Source organism: Trichomycterus rosablanca, chromosome 27 (genome assembly GCF_030014385.1).
Source record: "Trichomycterus rosablanca isolate fTriRos1 chromosome 27, fTriRos1.hap1, whole genome shotgun sequence".
NCBI classification, from domain to species: Eukaryota; Metazoa; Chordata; class Actinopteri; order Siluriformes; family Trichomycteridae; genus Trichomycterus; species Trichomycterus rosablanca.
The window spans coordinates 3846403-3867007 of record NC_086014.1 but is presented as its reverse complement, the minus strand read 5'-3'; the positions used below and the strand labels follow the sequence as shown (position 1 = coordinate 3867007).

At 44.0% G+C, this 20605-nt stretch overlaps 1 protein-coding gene across 1 annotated transcript in view; it reads left to right on the top strand.

The window, feature by feature from the left end:
• lgr4 (leucine-rich repeat containing G protein-coupled receptor 4) overlaps positions 1-20605 on the top strand; it is a 59464-nt gene that overhangs the window by 11714 nt on the left and 27145 nt on the right. Inside the window, exon 2 of the mRNA XM_062989953.1 lies at positions 19056-19127. Coding sequence (XP_062846023.1) covers positions 19056-19127 — 72 coding nt within the window. The remainder of the gene's footprint in view (positions 1-19055; positions 19128-20605) is intronic.

Sequence of the window (20605 nt, the reverse complement as noted above, 5' to 3'; positions counted from 1 at the left end):
GTTGCCACAGCGGATCCCGCAGTTAACCACTGGATGCCCTTTCTGACTCGACTCTTCTATTTTTTCCGGGCTTGGGACCAGCACTGAGATCTCACTGACAGGTACACCTCCCAGTATCCAGGCTGTCTGAGCCATCCCCCTCGGACTTAAGCCAATAATGTCCATTATTTCCATGATTTCAGGAGTATTGTGCTAGCATACTTCACCAATGTGCTTGGATTAGACACTGATACTGGCTGGCAATCAGCATTCTGATTCATCCCAAGGTGCTCAATTGGGTTGAAGTCAGGGCTGTGTCCAGGACAGTGGAATTCCTTCACTCTTTGTGGACCTTGCTTAAGATTTTTTAAAAATAAATATATACATATTAAATAATAAATAGGAGGGATTTCTACATACTTTTGACCCTGTAATGTATTTACTTACATACATTCCGGCACATGTTGACTGTAGAACGTCCTGTGTGTATTCATAGCCGCATTTTACTACATAACTGTGTCACACAGCCAATTTAAAGCCCTCAGATATTTAAAATGTGGATACACCCCAGCTGTGTAGTGCTTCCCTCCCAGCCGCTTGTACTCTCCTCCTCTTCCTCTCTTTGTGGTGACAGCATCAGGCTTGAGGACTCGAGGAACCATACAGGACGTTCTCAACGATCGAGACAAGAACCTTGCTAATATTCGAGTCTGATATTCGAGCCTGGAATTGGTTGCCAGTTATTGTGCCGTGTTTCCCCACAGTAATTACAACTGCACTTTTCACCTTGACTTCATTTTTACCCAGTAAATCCAGGTCTGTTGAGATTATCGTAATTGTTTATGGAATGTAATTGCTGAGCTCGTTCGTGTTGCCAGAACCTCATTTTACATTGGCACGGCCTTCTCACGCCCGTCCACGCTGTGTTAGTGTCTGGAGCGCCGTGTTTAAATATGAGCTAATGTTTTCCTCATATGAAGACAAACCAAATCCCACAAAGCGCCAGGAACATTAGAGTTAATAAAAGTGAAATTAAATTTCATAATTATTCAACTGCTCGTGTTATTACTTGTTGGAACGACTTTTGTGATCACTAACAGCTGTGAGTCTTTAGTGACGTTTTCAGATTCTTAAGTACTTTCTCTGGTTATGGTCAATATGAAAATGGACAGTGTTGTCATACACCAATTCAAAGTGGTGCAGACTAGCGCCTGTCCCTTTTGAAGTGTGTAGTCAGTGTGTGGCTGCTTCTTTACACCAGCCAGCAGTGGATTCTCATAAAAATACATATCATGTATGGAGGGTCATGCTTTGCACTGTTTGTGTCTGTGTCTCGACTAGATAACCGGACCCCTCAGTACACTGTGATGAGAACTCTCCACAGTGGTAGGGTAGCATTATGCAATTGTTGGTACCAGTTTGATTCTATAACAGAAGAAGTAATCCCTTTAAATACAAACATTAATGAACTATGAAATTTGTTTGTTGATTGCCAGTCAGGCCTTCTCGTTCTACATCAGATTCTGACCTTAAATATTACCTTCTTATTTTATCTCATACTGCCCCAAGAGCCCCATAACTTGCCCCCTATTACCAAGCAATATTTTATATACAGATTATGATGGACAGCCTTTTTTAAAAGAACAGTATTTGATTATATATAGATAGATAGATAGATAGATAGATAGATAGATAGATAGATAGATAGATAGATAGATGGATAGATGGATAGATAGATAGGTAGCTGGATAGATGGATAGATAGATAGATGGATGGATGGATGGATGGATGGATGGATAGATGGATAGATGGATGGATATATAGATAAATGGATATATAGATAGATATCTGGATGGATGGATGGATGGATATATAGATGGATGGATATATAGATAAATGGATATATAGATAGATATCTGGATGGATGGATGGATGGATATATAGATGGATGGATGTATGGATAGATAGAGTATTACAGTATTACAGCAGCACATGGTATGTTTAAGTAAAACAGAAGTATTAAAAGTAAATAAGTATTACTGTACCAAAACTATGTAGATGTATAGAATAGAATACATCAGATAAATAGAATATAGTTATGTAATATTAATATAATAACCTATTATGAAAGTGTCAGAAGACATGTGCAATATACAAAGTAGGCTACAAAATACACACTGGACTCAGTGCAGATTCATGTAGCCCAAGCAGTCCAAACCTAAAAACATCAGTTCCACCTTAAAGTGTCTTTTATATGATTAATTAAATAGAACTAAGGTGTTGGTGTTTATTTGTTGTGCCGTTCGGACAGTGACTGCAGTTACTATGTTGATAAAAAGACTTAAAAAGATTACTTTCTCACACACACACACACACACACACACACACACACACACACACCTGAAGCACTCTTAGCAATGATGAAATGCAAATACTTCACTATCTTTAAGAAAAAAATCAGCCTGGGGACAAATTCCCACATTTAGTAACATATATTTGTGTCAGGCTTATGCAACGTCTACTTGGATGAGCCAGAACCTTAGAATCACCCCACAAAATGTCCTATTTCATAACAGTTGTGCACATCACCATCAGGGATGTATTAAATGTCGGACTGATGGTAGTTGCTCATATTACATGTGTCGAATATATCAGATACTAAGTGATTTTGATCAGGGTCAAATTATTATGGGTTAAATTATCTCCTAAACAACAAGCATATTTTACAGAACGTTGTGGTGAGGACCCACTGACCGGTCAGAGAAGGGACAGGTTGTTGGGCAGCCTAGACTCATTGATGTCAGAGGAAGGCTATACGGTCTGGTACGGTACTCAAACTGCAAATCATTTTAATACTAGTGATGAGGTGAATGTATCACAACACAGTGCATCGAACCTTGTGTCTATTGGGCTGTGTAGTCACAGACCAGTCAAAGTGCCCAAGTCCCAACAATGGGCAAGCAGGGGCAATAAAAGCTCACACAGACTGTCAGGCATATGTGCATTGTTTACCAGTGGAAGAGACATGCTGGTACTATCCTGGTACCACATACCACCGGACTCCTTCAGATGAGCTCTTTTAAAAGCGTAATAGGTGGGTGGTCCTAATGTTGTGGCTCGTCTGTGAATATAGAAACTTCTTTGTGTGAGATTTAAGTGTTCTTTTCAGCCAAATATGTGCATCATAAAAACACCATACAAATTGAGCGTATGTTCTGTGCTGGGTATTTAGAGGATTAATAGACTTTTCTTATTTGAGTGAGCCTGTAGGCACTTCTAATGCCCCAACATGCTTTGAGTATAATCATCGGTCTGGTCTTGACAGTTCCCAAGATTTTAAGTCTAAACCGCAAATCACAGTGATTCCGTTGCCAGCAAGACTTTATGTAGTGAGTTTCACCATGAGTTCTGAATCTAATTAGGGACATTTTTCTTAAAGCTGGAATAAAGGCTAAATTAGTTTTAAATAAAATGGACATTATTGCATTAATTTCAAATGTTGTGAATCAGCCAAAAGAGAGTAAGTGATCCGCCAGTTACTGTAAAAAGTTCTTACTGTTACTGTTCTTTGTAAAAAGTCATGTTTTTAATAGATTGTTTACTTTTACTTTTTAAAAGGACAATAACAACAGATTCATTTAATATACAGGACACAAAATGTCATCAATCGACTCAATGTGCTTCGTAGTTTGGTCTCGTTACAAGTTTTAACCAGTAATTTAAGCTGAATTTTACACCGATCAGCCATAACATTAAAATCACCTCCTTGTTTCTACACTCACTGTCCACTGTCCCTGTTCTTCAATGGTCAGGACCCCCACAGGACCACCACAGAGCAGGTATCATTTAGGTGGTGGATCATTCTCAGCACTGCAGTGACACTATCATGGTGGTGGTGTGTTAGTGTGTGTTGTGCTGGTATGAGTGGATCAGACACAGCAGTTCTGCTGGAGTGTTTAAATACCGTGTCCACTCACCGTCCACTCTATTAGACACTCCTACCTAGTTGGTCCACCTTGTAGATGTAAAGTCAGAGACGATCGCTCATCTGGATATATTTTTGGTTGGTGGACTATTCTCAGTCTAGCAGTGACAGTGAGGTGTTTAAAAACTCCAGCAGCGCTGCTGTGTCTGATCCACTCATACCAGCACAACACACACTAACACACCACCACCATGTCAGTGTGACTGCAGTGCTGAGAATGATCCACCACCCAAATAATACCTGCTCTGTGGGGGGGGGGGGGGGGGTTCTGACCATTGAAGAACAGCATGAAAGGGGGCTAACAAATGGACTACAGTCTGTAATTGTAGAACTACAAAGTGCTTCTATATGGTAAGTAGAGCTGATCAAATGGGCAGTGAGTGTAGAAACAAGGAGGTGGTTTTAATGTTATGGCTGATTGGTGTATGTTAGGAGTGATATAGCTGCAAATATAGTTCAAAATAATAAAGAATTGTGTACTGTATTAATAATTGTATACTGTTGTGTGAAGTTTTAACTGTGATTTAGCAATTGTGCGAGCTAAACATCTGATAAAGGAACTGCTGCTTATTTGTACCTTATGTACCTGTTACCCACAGTTAAACATTTGAGAAGTAGGAAAGGTGTAGGGTTAAATATAGTCTGCCCAAAACACTGCCTTTAAACAGCCTTGTTTCTCTTTTTCTATTACAGTGTTTCATTCAAGTGCAGAATTACAGTGATTTGAGACAGAAATGTGTCTTTAGTGAGCACGGACCAGTCATTAGTGTTTAACTGAGTGGCCTGCTGGGGACGGAGACACAGAGAATCCCCGCAATCCAAACAGTCCCGGAGGAGGTCGTTCTTAAACCAGAACCTGTGTCTGCTGTGTGTCCAGTAGTGGTCAGGGATTCATTTTAACTCCAAACTTGTGTGTGTGTTTGTGTGCTGAAGTTTATAAAATAGATTACAGTTTAACCAAAGAATGAAATGTACTTATTCAGAATACCTTATAAAGAAGGTCCTGGGTTCGATTCCCAGGTGGAGCGGTCCGGGTTCTTTCTGTGCGGAGTTTGCATGTTCTTCCCGTGTCTGCGTGGGTTTCCTCCCACAGTCCAAAAACATGCAGTCAGGTTAATCGGAGACACTGAATTGCCCTATGGGTGAATGGGTGTGTGTGTGTGTGGGTGTGTGCCCTGCGATGGACTGGCGCCCCGTCCAGGGTGTTACTGTGTGCCTTGCATCCATTGAAAAGCTGGGATAGTTTCCAGCACCCCCCGCGTGACCCTGATTGGATAAGCGGTTAGGAAAGTGAGTGAGAATACCTTAATTACAATACACATGTTGAGCTTTAAGACACTGAACAAGCGTATAAGGTCGTATGTGTACGGTCATGTGGTGCCACTTGGCTGGCATTTCCTGTTTGGACGCTGTGCGTGACCCCTGCCGATTTTGTCTATGAAGTTGATATTGCAGCTCAGTCTCTCACACATCGTGTGTTTTGTAATGTAGCAGCAGAAAAAAATTCATTAATTTAAACTAAACATATTGACACGTCACATTAATAGTGCGGTCGCTTCTGGTTCATCATTTTCTTTTGCACTCATTTATTTCAGGATTGTTTAGTGTGTGTCATGGTTTATTTCAGACCTGTATGCCTCATTTCACATCATCCTTCCTGAGTCTCTTTAAAAAGACTGAGATCGATAGATAAAAAGAGCTTGTGTGTGTGTGTGGACGGGTCAGGAACTAATTAAACATCTCATCGGACTGGATTTTATATAATTAATGTACGTTATAAACGGGAACGTTTAGATGATTTCATTATTGTGGGGACGTAGATTAGCAGTTGTTCGTATGTTATCTAAATCTATGAATGCAGATGTGAAAATAACAGAATTTGCAGATGAATGCGAGGGTGCGCAGCCCTTTTGCAGGAGACTGTATTTACGTCTGTACAAATGTGTGCCAGTGGCCAGTGACAGGTCACACACACACTTACTGGAAGGTGGAGAGACTCACACCGGAATGTGAAAAGACTTCCCAGAAGAGCACATTTGTTTGGGTTCTTTTTTCACTAAAATGTTCTTAGTGTTAGCTCACGGCTTTAAAACAGGACACAAATGCACAACACACAACAAGAACGAAATACAAACATGTGCAACAATCGAACAAGAAAGCGGTCGGCTATTAGCTAGGCGCTCATCTGTGAGAAGAAGCTGATATCAGTAGATAACAGTGTGTCTGCTGTTATATGTTGTAGTGATTTGGTAATAACTCATTTAATGTTGTCCTTCCACTGTTACATTACAGCTTCCAGTCAGGAGAGCAGGGGTTAACACATGCTTCCTCCAAAACATGCTCAGCCGGAGCTGAACACACCTAGACGGGTAGCACTGTCGCCTCACAGCAAGAAGGTCCTGGGTTCGATCCCCAGGTGGAGTGGTTTGGGTCCATTCTGTGTGGAGTTTGCATGTTCTCCCCGTGTCCGCGTGGGTTTCCTCCCACAGTCCAAAGACATGCAAGTGAGGTGAATTGGAGATACTAAATTGTTCATGACTGTGTTTGATATAAACTTGTGAACTGATGAACCTTGTGTATTGAGTAACTACCGTTCCCGTCATGAATGTAACCAAAGTGTAAAACATGACGTTAAAATCCTAATAAACAAACAAACAAACACACAAACAAACACACCTAGATGGCGCCTAACGACCCCATTATAAAAATATGCCTGGAAATGTGTTGGTTGTTTCTCCCACCAGTCATGCTCTACAGATGAAACTCAATTGGCAGCACAAACGTCACTCAGGAGCTCTGAACCATACAAGTATTATCATACAGAGCACTTTCTGTATAATCTCACCCTATTTATAGCACATTTAGTTACAGTTAATACTCGAGACTAGAAAAAGAGTTTGTCTAAATTAGAGAGTAATTATTGAGTTTTAGCCTATAGTAACGTTCTGAAAACAAGCCAATTAGCAATACCAGCGTGGTAATAATTATATTTATTAACTCAGAGCTGAGAACCTGTTCTGAAATGTGTCAGTTCAGAACGTGCTGACACCCATCAAATAGACAGTTCATTCCGTTTAGGAAAGAAACACGCAGTTAGTCTACTCTGATATGCAAATGCATACTTTACGCATACTATGCCTTATTAAAACAGCCACCGATTCACCCAAGTCACTTAAGTTCATTTACTCTTTCACACTTGTTGGTAAATTTTAATAAACATGATTTTTCCATACTGACCATTTAACAAACACGTTATTATTAGTAGTATTAAAAACCAATCTATTTAAAAATACAGCTGAGATAAATGAACATATTTGTACATAGAGAAAGGAATTTGGAAGCGCTGCAGGGATTCACTATGGATTTGTCCATCTCTGTATATTTTTATTCTGTATTTACAGCATAATGAGACACATAGACATAAGATAAGATAAGATATCCTTTATTTGTCATATATACATATACAAATGTACAGTACAATGAAATTCTTTCTTCGCATATCCCAGCTGGTGTTGGAAGCTGGGGTCAGAGCGCAGGGTCAGCCAACTTACGGCGCCCCTGGAGCAGACAGGGTTAAGGGCCTTGCTCAAGGACCCAACAGTGGCTACATAGCAGAGCCTGGATTTGAACCGCCAATCTTCCGGTTGATAGCCCAAAGCCCTACCCACTAGGCTACCACAGGCCCCTAAAGTATAGTAGAGTAGAAAGGTATTGGTTATAGTATAGTGTCACTGAGTCAATTGAATGTAAAACCACTGTTGATTTCTACAGCTAGCTTACACACCATGCAGGCTGTGAAGTCCTGTAAACAACACTAAAGCTGTTTTTCCGTTTAAGCTGTTAGCACTACTAGTGCACGTTTTTATAACGTTTAGGGCGGCACGGTGGCTCAGTGGGTAGTACTGTCGCCTCACAGCAAGGAGGTCCTGGGTTCGATCCCTGTGGGTTTCCTCCGGGAGCTCCTGTTTCCTCTCACAGTCCAAAGACGTGCAAGTGAGGTGAATTGGAGACACTAAATGGTCCATGACTGTGACTGTGACACAAATCTTGTGTTACCAGTAACCTGTCATGAGTGTAACCAAAGTGTAAAACATGATGTTGAAATCGTAATAAATAATTAAATAACATTTTAAATGTATTGTAACACTGCTTGAGAAGCGTCTGTAGATCTGTCATGGCATCTCTGGTGCATAAATCACCTTGTTTTACCAGTTGTATTTTATTTCTTACTGTCTGGAACATCTGTTCACTGTGATCTAAAAATCTAGATCTAGATCACTGTGTCTAAAAATCAAACATTAACATATATTACTCAAGGACTGACAATGGCCAATAGTATTTGGACTCATAACCATCAACTACTGTAGTTGGACATGCCATTACCAAACCCTGAGCTTAAATATAGTGTTGGGCCCCAGTCGGTGAATGTCACTGCTTACTCTGTTCTAGTGTGTCTGGAGGAATTTGTACCCATGAGCTAAGAGCATCAGTGAGGTCGGGTGTTGATGCTGGGCGAAAATGTTCTGACTCTTCCCAGGGTATCGAAGCAGCAGAAGTTTCTTTACACCAGACTTATTAAAGCAGGTCTTTATTAACCTTGCTTTGTGCACACAGGTACAGACTCAAGCGGGAAAGGGCCTTCCTTAAACTGTTGTTATTTTCACTTAAGTGTAACTTCATGAATAGTGTGAGGGCTGAATTGTATCCACATAAGAAGTGTGGTAGCAGGGCGGTGATATGAAGTGGGTGTTTGTGCGTGTAAACGAGTGTTTATGGTACTTGTGTCAGGTGGCAGTATGTCTGGCCTTGTCTGTTATCTCAATTAAGATACAGTATCTGTACAGCCTGAACACGGTGTGTGTTTGTTCCATGTGTGGGTGTGTGTGCACGAGTGTGTGCGGAAGAGTGTCGCCCAGGCTGTGCATGGCCAGCTCTCTCTCTCTCTCTCTCTCTCTCTCTCTCTCTCTCTCTCTCTCTCTCTCGCTCTGTTTCTCCATCTTTCATATTTCTTTTCTTTATGGCCTCCCTGGTCACCACTCTCAATGACACTTTTGTTCATGGGCAGTGGAGGTCAAAGTACCCAGCCGTCTCTCTCTCTCTCTCTCTCTCTCTCTCTCTCTCTGTGATTCATTTTATTCCAGGACGTTGTATTAGCTCTGTAACCTGTGTGTTTGTGCATTTGCATTACTTCACCCCTAAAAGACTCTTCGCCCTGCTCGTGGAATTAGGCTGCCTGTGTTTGTACATGTACGCTGCCAGAAATAAGTTACCACTCCGGATAAACAGTGTTAATAAGTTAACCGTAAGATGAAACCATGTCACTTGAATGAGTTTTAAATGTGAGATACAATGAATAGTGTGAACTAGTACCTTTATGCCTGCCTTACTGCCTTTGCTTACTTGACTAATAGACCTGCACTGTTGATCGTTGGTACGTCCATATTCTACACTTGAACCTTGTTTGTGAGGGTTGACAGAAATACCAAGGCAGCCCAATTCCACGTCTGCCAAAGCTTGGTAAATGAAAATCAGTCCTGGAATATCCTGGACTGACCTTCTCAGTCTCCAGATTTAAATCCTAGAGTAAAAACCTGGTGGGATTTAAAGAAAGCAGTTGTAGTTCAATTACTGACTGTAGTCCACCTGTCAGGACTCTCACAGGACCACCACAGAGCAGGTATTATTTAGGTGGTGGATCATTCTCAGCACTGCAGTGACACTGACCTGGTGGTGGTGTGTTAGTGTGTGTTGTGCTGATGGAGTTTTTAAACACCTCGGTGTCACTGCTGGACTGAGAATAGTCCACCAACCAAAAATAGATCCAGCCAACAGCGCAGTCCTGTGACCACTAATGAAGGTCTAGACTCAAACAGCAGCAATAGATGAGCGATCGTCTCTGACTTTACATCTACAAGGTGGACCAACTAGGTAGGAGCGTCTAATAGAGTGGACAGTGAGTGAACACGGTATTTAAAAACTCCAGCAGCGCTGCTGTATCTGATTTACTCATACCAGCACAACACACACTAACACACCACCACCATGTCAGTGTCACTGCAGTGCTGAGAATCATCCACCACCTGAATAATACCTGCTCTGTCCTGTGGGGGTCCTGACCATTGAAGAACAGGGTGAAAGTAGGCTAAAAAAAATATGTAGAGAAACAGATGGACTACAGTCAGTAATTGTAGAACTACAAAGTGCTTCTATATGGTAAGTGGAGCTGATAGAAACCAGGAGGTGGTTTTAATGTTATGGCTTATCGGTGTATCTTGTAATTCAGTAAATGCAGGATAAATTTTACAACACTTCTTCTATTCTGCTCTAAATCTGTAAAAATGTGTGTGGGGACTGAAATGACTTCATTTGTTCTTCTCTGATGGATCCTGATGGATGTCTGTAGATTTGCGATTTGCTTTGTATGAAGTGTTGATTGGTGCACTCACTACACCAGACGTGATGAAATGGAGATATCACGCATCTCTTCATGCCGGTGAACACTAATGGGCCTCTGAATCATGGGCGGAGCTCCGGCTTAGAAAAACATCAACACCATCTTTCATTGTTTCCTGCTTTTTTTTTTCTTCCCGTCTGTCAGTACCTCAGTGTGGATTTATAGACGCCCACTTAATCGTCCAGCTGTTGGCACGGAATGACCCGGGGCTCTGGCAGGGGATCGATCCGCTCTTTGTGGGCAGCGGTGTATGGCTGGCCTGCTGTCCTCAGGCACACGGCGGGAGGAAACATAAACGTCAGGCTGAATTTATGAGCTCAGATATACAGAATCGTATTTTGCTAGACTGGTGTGATTTGTGGTGTGATATTAAACTGTCTGGTCCAAAGAAATAAAGTTGCACCCTTTAATGTTTCATTATGGCGTGCATTCACTGTGGCATTGTTTTGACAGTGTTATGCAGTGTCATAATGCTTTTTATACCAGTCTGTTAGACTATGTGGCAAAATCGGTCAACTCAGATCCCAAATGATGATGTACACCGTTATTCTTATTAAGTGAGAAAGTCCTACACAGGTTTTACCCTACCTCACAGCCATAAAGATATAAAATAGCCCAAATCATAAAGACAAGATAAAACAGACAGAAACATAATACCTATATTGCCATAAAATGACACACGTGTTAAACATGGCGTTAAAATCCAAATAAATAAATAAATAACAAAATTTCTCCCTTTCATGCTGTTCTTCAATGGTCAGGACCCCCACAGGACCACTACAGAGCAGGTATTATTTAGGTGGTGGATCATTCTCAGCACTGCAGTGACACTGACATGGTGGTGGTGTGTTAGTGTGTGTTGTGTTGGTATGAGTGGATCAGACACAGCAGCGCTGCTGGAGTTTTTAAACACCTCACTGTCACTGCTGGACTGAGAATAGTCCACCAACCAAAAATATCCAGCCAACAGCACCCCGTGGGCAGCGTCATGTGACCACTGATGAAGGTCTAGAAGATGACCGACTCAAACAGCAGCAATAGATGAGCGATCGTCTCTGACTTTACATCTGCAAGGTGGACCAACTAGGTAGGAGTGTCTAATAGAGTGGACAGTGAGTGTCTGATGCACTCATACCAGCACAACACACACTAACACACCAGCACCATGTCAGTGTCACTGCAGTGCTGAGAATGATCCACCACCCAAATAATACCTGCTCTGTGGGGGTCCTGACCATTGAAGAACAGGGTGAAAGCAGGCTAAAAAAGTGTGTAGAGAAACAGATGGACTACAGTCAGTAATTGTAGAACTACAAAGTGCTCCTATATGGTAAGTGGAGCTGATAAAATGGACAGTGAGTGTAGAAACAATCCTGTCCCAGATGTATTGGCCTTGCCATAATAAAGTGTCGTTTCTGTCATGAATGTAACCAAAGTGTAAAACATGACGTTAGAATCCTAATAAATAAATAATAAATTGTTTTGTTGGAAAATCTTTTCATTATCTTTATCATTTTAATTGATCCCTAATTGTTTTGTCAGTATTTAGCCAATTTCTGGAGTTTCCCTTTTAGTTTTCCTAATGCAATGTGCAAATTCAGTTTGAATAAAGGTTGTCTGGAAACTCCACTACCTCTTATCTCGGGCTAGAAGACTGGCGGTGGTGTACGCCGGCTCTGTTCAGACTTGATGTGTCCTTGCGCTTAGACTAACAGGGATTTTCTCTCTGTCTGTGTGTCAGCACCACGTGTTTTTTTTTCGCTCAGAGACAGACTGTCTAACACTTAGGGTGGTCCCTGTTATTTCGCAAAGGTACTCATTTAAAGATAAAGTCATGACACGGTGTCATTCCGTTCGGCGCAGGCGGCACTTAGACGTGCCGCTCACGCCGGACGTTATTTGTTATGAATTGAAAGACTGTTGGCAGGAGCAGTGTCCAGTTTAAACTAGAGATCCAGAAAGGTCAGGGACGCTGCCAGCGTACAGCTGTGTCCTCTCTTGTGCGTCGTTCCGTGTGCTTTTCATAAGGAGGTGCAGTTTTCGAACGATCATCCGTCTGATGAGCTCTGACAGCTCGGAGCGCTTTTCTCATTATCTCGGTTCGTTCAGGGGTCTTAACTTCTTGATTGCGTTTGTTTCCAGACTGACAAATGAACACTGGAGTCATCTGTTTACATCTGTAATCAGTGCTTTTCAGGACTGTTTTGGGTTCATCCGATTTCTCCAGACGTGTCATTTTTCACCTTTTCCATCAGATAAATGACTTGTGCATGCAGCTTCATCTGGAATGTATTTGGACCAAGCCCACGATCATTACCCAGGAGTAGAATTTCATGATCGTGTGTAACTCCTAACCGTCTCCTCATACTGCGAACCGTCACTGGGGCGCAGAAATAAACATGTTTAGCTACATTTTTATTCACCACATCTGCAAAGTATAGGCGATTACAGAAGACAAAACTACAAACATCGTATTCAAATGTACAATAAATGTTTAAAAATGTGACAGTTCTTTTTAGATAATATTTGATAACTGTCCAACACTGGAGATTTCAGCTCAAAGGAATTTGCTGCTGACGTTTCCTTTTGGGGGGGGGGGGGGTGTTGCACTGTCCCTTCATCCCATCTACGTAATGTTAGAATTGACTTCATGTGTCTAACCCTGAGTAAAACAGTGGATAAACGAGATCGTACCGATCAACCATGTGTGTTTAAACTGTTGTTAAAATGTTAACATAAGAGTTTCGAGTGCAGCTAAAGGTCAACATTGTATTGTTGTTCAGTTACAGTGAGTGAGGGAGTGAGGGAACAAGGGAGGGGGTGTGGAAGTTTGGGACTGAGTTAGTGAGTAAGAGATTAAAGGATTGAGTGAATGAATGGTTAAGTGGGTGACTGAGTGAGGGAGTGAGTGGGTGGTGTAGTGACTAAGTGAGGAAATGAGGGGGTGAGAGGGTGGGTGGTCTAGTGACTGAGTGAGGGAATGAGGGGGTGAGTGGGTGGACTAGTGACTGAGTGAGGGAATGAGGGGGTGAGTGGGTGGACTAGTGACTGAGTGAGGGAATAAGTGGGTGAGTGGGTGGTCTAGTGACTGAGTGAGGGAATGAGGGGGTGAGTGGGTGGTTTAGTGACTGAGTGAGGGAATGAGTGGGTGGTCTAGTGACTGAGTGAGGGAATGAGTGGGTGAGTGGGTGGTTTAGTGACTGAGTGAGGGAATGAGGGGGTGAGTGGGTGGTTTAGTGACTGAGTGAGGGAATGAGTGGGTGATCTAGTGACTGAGTGAGGGAATGAGTGGGTGAGTGGGTGGTTTAGTGACTGAGTGAGGGAATAAGTGGGTCAGTGAGTGAGATATGTAGTGACTGAGTGAAGGAATGAGTGGGTGAGTGGGTGGTTTAGTGACTGAGTGAGGGAATGAGTGGGTGAGTGAGTGAGATATGTAGTGACTGAGTGAAGGAATGAGTGGGTGAGTGGGTGGTTTAGTGACTGAGTGAGGGAATGAGTGGGTGAGTGGGTGGTTTAGTGACTGAGTGAGGGAATAAGTGGGTCAGTGAGTGAGATATGTAGTGACTGAGTGAAGGAATGAGTGGGTGAGTGGGTGGTTTAGTGACTGAGTGAGGGAATGAGTGGGTCAGTGAGTGAGATATGTAGTGACTGAGTGAAGGAATGAGTGGGTGAGTGGGTGGGTGGTCTAGTGACTGAGTGAGGGAATGAGGGGGTGGTCTAGTGACTGAGTGAGGGAATGAGGGGGTGGTCTAGTGACTGAGTGAAGGAATGAGTGGGTGGTCAAGTGACTAAGTGAGGGAATAAGTGAGTGGATAGGTGAGATATGTAGTGACTGAGTAAGGGTGGTAGTGAGTGAGAGTTTGAATCCCAGCTCTGCCATGCAGGCACTGTTGGGCCCTTGAGCGAGGCCCCTAATGCTGTTTGCTCCAGTTAGAAAATCAGTTGAAGTAATCGGCTGAATCCATTAATGACCGTTGCGTGGCCTCCACATCTGTCCTCCAGTGTAAGACTGTGGCGCAAAACCCCTGATGAGGAAAACTGCCCAGCAGCAGCACACACACACACACACACACACACACACACACACACACACACACACACACACACACAGATACCACAACACAACACGTCTTCTCATCTAGCCCTGGGCGTCTCAGCCAACAAAGTGGGAGAGATAGCAGCCAGGCCAGGGTCTGCGGGCGTGTGAGGACTGTGTTCAATACATAATGTATCCAGTGGACCACCAGGAGCTCAGCACGAATAGGGGCTCAGGAGCAGCACCATAAGAGACAAAGATAAAAAAGAAAAAGATTAAGCAGAAGGAAAGGGCCCGGTGCACCACAGCTCACTGTGAGAGCAGCCTGGAGGGCGATTGTGAACCTGCGGACGAAAGAAAAAAGGCCAGGGAGACAGAATGGCTCAGAGCTCCAGGGGGGATGAAGAGGCCCCTTTTTCAGCAGCCACTTTTCGTGTCTAGTGTGTGTGTTGGGGGTAGGGGGTAATCCGATCCTTAGAGGGGTCCAGAGGCCCTCAGACACATATACACTTTCAAGACCGAAGACAGGCCTGTCAGTGAGATCCAACATGGCGACTTGTCCCGCTCCCTCCGTCTCCCTTTCCCTCTGGATCCGGCTCATTAGCGATCGTAGGATGTTTGTTCAGGTCTGTTGTGCCCCGTTTCCAGGCCCACGCCGCCGTGCCGTGCCGTGCTGTGTTCTCTTGCTTTTGAAGAGGCAGAATGGATTTCTAATCAAGATCTAGTTCCCGCTAGTGCACAGCGCCGCTGCTCCTGAATGCGCCCACATCGTGAGGACGGGTGCAGGACGCTGTCGGTGCGTGATGTCATGTGTTGTTTGAGAGCTGCTACAAAATATAATAGGCATAACATTATGACCACCTTTCTAATATTGTGTTGGTCCCCGTTTTCCTGCCAAAACAGCCCTGACCCGTCGAAGCATGGACTCTAGACACTAGACCCCTAAACGTGTGCTGTGGTTTCTGGCACCAAGATGTTACCAGCAGATCCTGTAGATTTAACTCCTGTAAGTTGTGAGGTGGGGCCTCCATGGATCGAACTTGTTTGTCCAGCAAGTCCCACAGACACTCGATTGGATTGAGATCTGGGGAATTTGGAGGCCAAGTCAACACCTCAAACTGGTTCCTGAAGCATCTTTGCTTTGTGGCAGGGCACCACAGCCATCAGGGAATACCGTCTCCATGAAAGGGTGAACATGGTCTGTAACAATGCTTAGGTAGGTGGTACGTGTCAAAGTTACATCCACATGGATGGCAGGACCCAAGGTTTCCCAGCAGACCATTGCCCATTAGGTAGGAGTGTCTAATAGAGTGGACAGTGTGTGGACACGGTATTTAAAAACTCCAGCAGCGCTGCTGTGTCTGATCCTGTGTCTCGTACCAGCACAACACACACTAACACACCACCACCATGTCAGTGTCACTGCAGTGCTGAGAATGATCCACCACCCAAATAATACCTACTCTGTAGTGGTCCTGTGGGGGTCCTGACCATTGAAGAACAGGGTGAAAGCAGTTTAAAAAGGACTACAGTCAGTAATTGTAGAAGTACAAAGTGCTCCTATATGGTAGGTGGAGCTGATAAAATGGACAGTAAGTGTAGAAACAACGAGGTGGTCATAATGGGTGAAAGCACTGATGTTAAACGAGAAGGTCCGTCCCAGTCATGCTGGAACTTGAAGTGCTTTCAGGCAGCGTGTCCATATACTTTTGGCACTATAGCGTAGATAAGAGAGATAGAAGGAAAGAGAACTTTGTAGTAGTAATAGAGATAAAAAGAGGACTAGACTACATTTTTGGCGTGTCGCTACATGCTCTACCCTCCACATGCGGTGTGTCTAGCCTCAAACAGATCGACCGAGGGAGGGTTCGCACCCGACGCCTTTGTTCGGGGGTGTATTTTTGGATCGTCGAGACCTGGAACACGTGACCCGTATTTGTAATGAGCGGAGGGAACCGAGCGGCATCTGCGCCGCATAAACACTCCTGATGTCATACTCGCATGACAAGAGCAGTCGGTGATGGTGGCGCGTTATCTCATCCACACATCACCACCCTGATAATCACTGCTTTCGGATTCCTCTCCGATCTTGTAGCAGCGCTCTTCATCTGGACGGCTGATCTGGGAGGCTCTATCTGTGCTCCCGAGCGTAGCGCTCTCGAACTTAAAACGCTTCGACATCGGCAGGCGAGCTGGGCTGGATCTGATACAGATAGATCAGATGGAATTGGTTACAGCACACACACACACACACACCTCAGTCGCTCGTGCATGTGTATGGTTTAAGTGCTTTAATTGATTAGCGTGGTGATTAAGAGTGGTGGAAAGCAGACAGAGTGATTTATGGCTCGCACGCGTCACACCCGTAATTTACTGACTCACTGCTAATGAGGATTAGTTCAAAGTCGTGTAAAAAAAAGTTTATGTCATATTAGACTCAGTATTATAATTATTACTCATTACAGTTATCCAGTTATGACAGAACAAGGTGGTTTTTCCTTTTTTATTGTTTTTTTTACATAATTTTTTTTCTTTTTACACCTGTATTGCTTTAATCATGCTTGAATGGATCTACTGTAAATGCTAAATAGAAACACAGTACGGCTGCCAATCAGCACAGAATCAAATATGTAGTAAAACAGCTTAAGTCAGAACACGATGATCTTCATTTTATTCCAGTCAGGTAATTAAATTCCATGAAGTTTTTAATGTTATTTGTTATTTTAAATTTAGATGTTTCTAATTCCCCTGATTGTTTTTTTTTTTTAATATATTTTTCCCCTCTTTTTTCCCCCCCAATTTTTATCCCCCAGTCTAGTCGTGTCCAATTACCCTGAATGCGTCCTCTATACTGATTCGACCCTTCACCGCTGACTGAGGACGCCTCTCAACTGACACACGCCCCCTCCGGCACGTACAGTCAGTACAGACTGCATTTTTCACCTGCACGAGTCGAGTTCATACACTTGACACGGGCACTGTGTACGGTGGGCCACACCCCCATCAGCATTATTCCTCAGCCCTGTGCAGGCGCCATCAGTCGGCCAGCAGGGGCCGCGGTCGCACCAGTTATGAGGACCTATGATCCGACTTTTTACTCCCTAACCCTGAACAACAGCCAATCGTTGTTCATACAGCCGCCCAGCCCGGTCGGAGAGGCAGAGCTGAGGTTCGATACGATGTATTCAAAACCCCAACTCTGGTGAGCTAGCGTGACTTTACCGCTGCACCACCTGAGCGGCGTATTTTTACATAATTTTGTTTCTTTTTACACCTGTATTGCTTTAATCATGCTTGAATTCAGTTGCTCAGATGGATCTAAATGCTAAATAAAAATACAGTACGGCTGCCAATCAGCACAGAATCAAATATGTAGTAAAACAGCTTGTCAAGTCAGAACACGATGATCTTCATTTTATTCCAGTCAGGTAATTAAATTCCATGAAGTTTTTAATGGTATTTGTTATTGAGATGTTTCTAATTCCCCTGATTGATTTATCTTTGCTGCTGGCACTACGCCTGCCCTGATCAAGCACAGCCCCAAAAATTCACACACCTTCTTACCTAAGTTTGTCTAAATGTTTTCCCCATGTGTGCACTTTTCTGGGTCCTGTAGTTTCCTCCAGCCTCGCCAAAACGTCACAGTAGGTGGACTGGGTACGAATGACCTCACGGTGTGACTGATTTAGTGCGGATGGGCGGCACGGTGGCGAAGTGGGTAGCACTGTCGACTGGGGTTCGATCCCCAGGCGGGGCGGTCCGGGTCCTTTCTGTGTGGAGTTTGCATGTTCTCCCCGTGTCTGCGTGGGTTTCCTCCCATAGTACAAAGATGTGCAAGTGAGGTGAACTGGAGATCGTCCATGACTGACGTTAAACTTGTAAACGGATGAATCTTGTGTAACGACTGACTACCGTTCCTGTCATGAATGTAACCGAGGAGTGTAGAAAATCCTAATAAACAAACATTTAGTGCAGATTGTTGAATATGTGATGCCCTACAATGAGCTGGCACCCTGCCAGGTGGCGCAGCGGTAAAACACACGCTGTTCACCAGAGCGGCGATCTCGAATACATCGTATCGAATCTCGGCTCTGCCTTGCCGGCTGAGGCCGAGCGGCCACATGAACAACGATTGGCCTGTTGTTCAGATAAGGGGCGGGATTAAGCCGGATGGGGACTCTCTCTCAGACTAGTGCGATTACGACCTCTGCTGGCTGGTTGGTGGCGCCCGCACGGAGATGAGAGAGGAGTGCGGTAGAGGGTGTGGCTCTCCGTACACAGCGCTGTACTGTACCGCACTGCACTCGTCAAGTGTAGGTGATAAGATGTTCGATTTCTGTGCATGTGTCGGAGGGGGCGTGGAGCAGCCTCGTCCTCCCCAATCAGGAGCAGGGACCGACATTAGTGAGAGGATGATTGACTGGCAGAAATTGGATGCACTAAAGTGGGAAAAATACTTTTATCCTTATTTAATCCAAAGTTTTATGACTTTTTTATTTATTTCTTTTATTTTAATATATTTTAGGAACTCTGCATTTCTCTAAATCAAAGTTGCTACACAAATAAACGTTCCTCGCCTTGTTTTTGTTTTCTTTCTGTAGTGACCTGAGCATGAACAACATCACAGAGCTTCCTGCGAATGCATTCAAGAACCTGTCGTACCTGGAGGAACTGTAAGTCCTGCACTCATTTGTTTGCACAAAAATACACATTCAGCAATTAAAATTAGTAATAGTGGGCACTCACTATTGGCGCAGCAGTAAAACACGCTAGCACACCAGAGCTGGGATTTTGAATACATCGTATTGGACAGCGATAACTGTTGTTCACAGTGTGGGATGAGCCGGACCCGGCTCCTAATAACTGATGCAGTTACGACCTCTGCTGGCTGATTGATTGCGGATGAACTCGCCTCGTGCAGGTGAAAAGATGCAGTCGGTACTGCACACGTGTCGGAGGGGGCGTTGATGTCACTGTTGAATCTTGCGTAACCAGTAACCGTGTTTATCAGCTATTTGAAATGATCTCACAACCAGATGCTGGGCTGTACATGCTACATGACTGATCGCTGAACATCAGAACCTCGATAATTAATCAGCAATTAGTGATATCGGGTTGCTGAGTGGCGCATACTAAAGTCGGGTTTGTGACAGGAACAAGTGCAGCAGGACTGCAATACTATTGTTACAATCACATCCTGTGCACAGTGCAGAGCGAGATGTAACCTTTCAGCTCTTCCTCACTCTCTAAATCGCTCCGCGTCTGTCCGTCTGCGCCGGCCATGTGGGAAGTGCAGATAGCATCTGTCTACCTGATAACAGGTAGCGCCACTTTCCAGACGGCTCTGATGACCAGCTCCTTAAAGCCGGCCCATTGTTGCCCCTCGCTATTATTCTCCTCCCTCCCCTTTCTTTTCAGGACGAGGCCGTGTTTTCTTACCCCCTTCACGTCTTTCAGCCGCCCCAATCTCCGTGCCTTCTTTCCCAAACACGGGGCCTTGCAGGGCTTTGTCAGAGGGCAATTTACTTTTCAGCGCTTTGTGCTTAGGAATGCGAGGCAGGAGGGAAGAGGGCAAAACAATGGTTCCCATGACGACGAGAGTTAGGAGGATGGGTTGCATTGATTTGATTTTCACGTGTGATTCTTATCTGTATGTGTTCGCTTGTCCTTGGTTTTTAAGGGCTCAGTGATCAGGGATTCTTTTATGCATTTATTCTTAGTTACAGACGCATTGAGCCGGTGACTCCAGGAATCACAGGGGGCGCAGGAGAGGAACACATGGGGCACCAATACTGGACAGGGCACCCCATGATCTCAGGGAAATTTACAGCAGACAGTGAGCAGAAGCTAGGATCAAACCAAGGTCCCTGAAAACATGTTGTTATGCAGCACCCACTCTAACATGCTGCCCTTTGATCCGGTGTTAAAAAAAAGAAAAGAGCTTTTAGAGAGGAAACAAGTTATTTGTCATTGGCAGCGTGTGGCAGCAGTGTGTGTTATAGACTTAGCAAGTACAAGGGACAAAACCCACTGCACAGAGACGTACAGTCACGCAACACACACACACACACACACGTGCATACTCCACTCCACTACACTTACATTCTTGTAGTTCTTCCCAATACCGTTATGTAATTTCATACATTAAAAC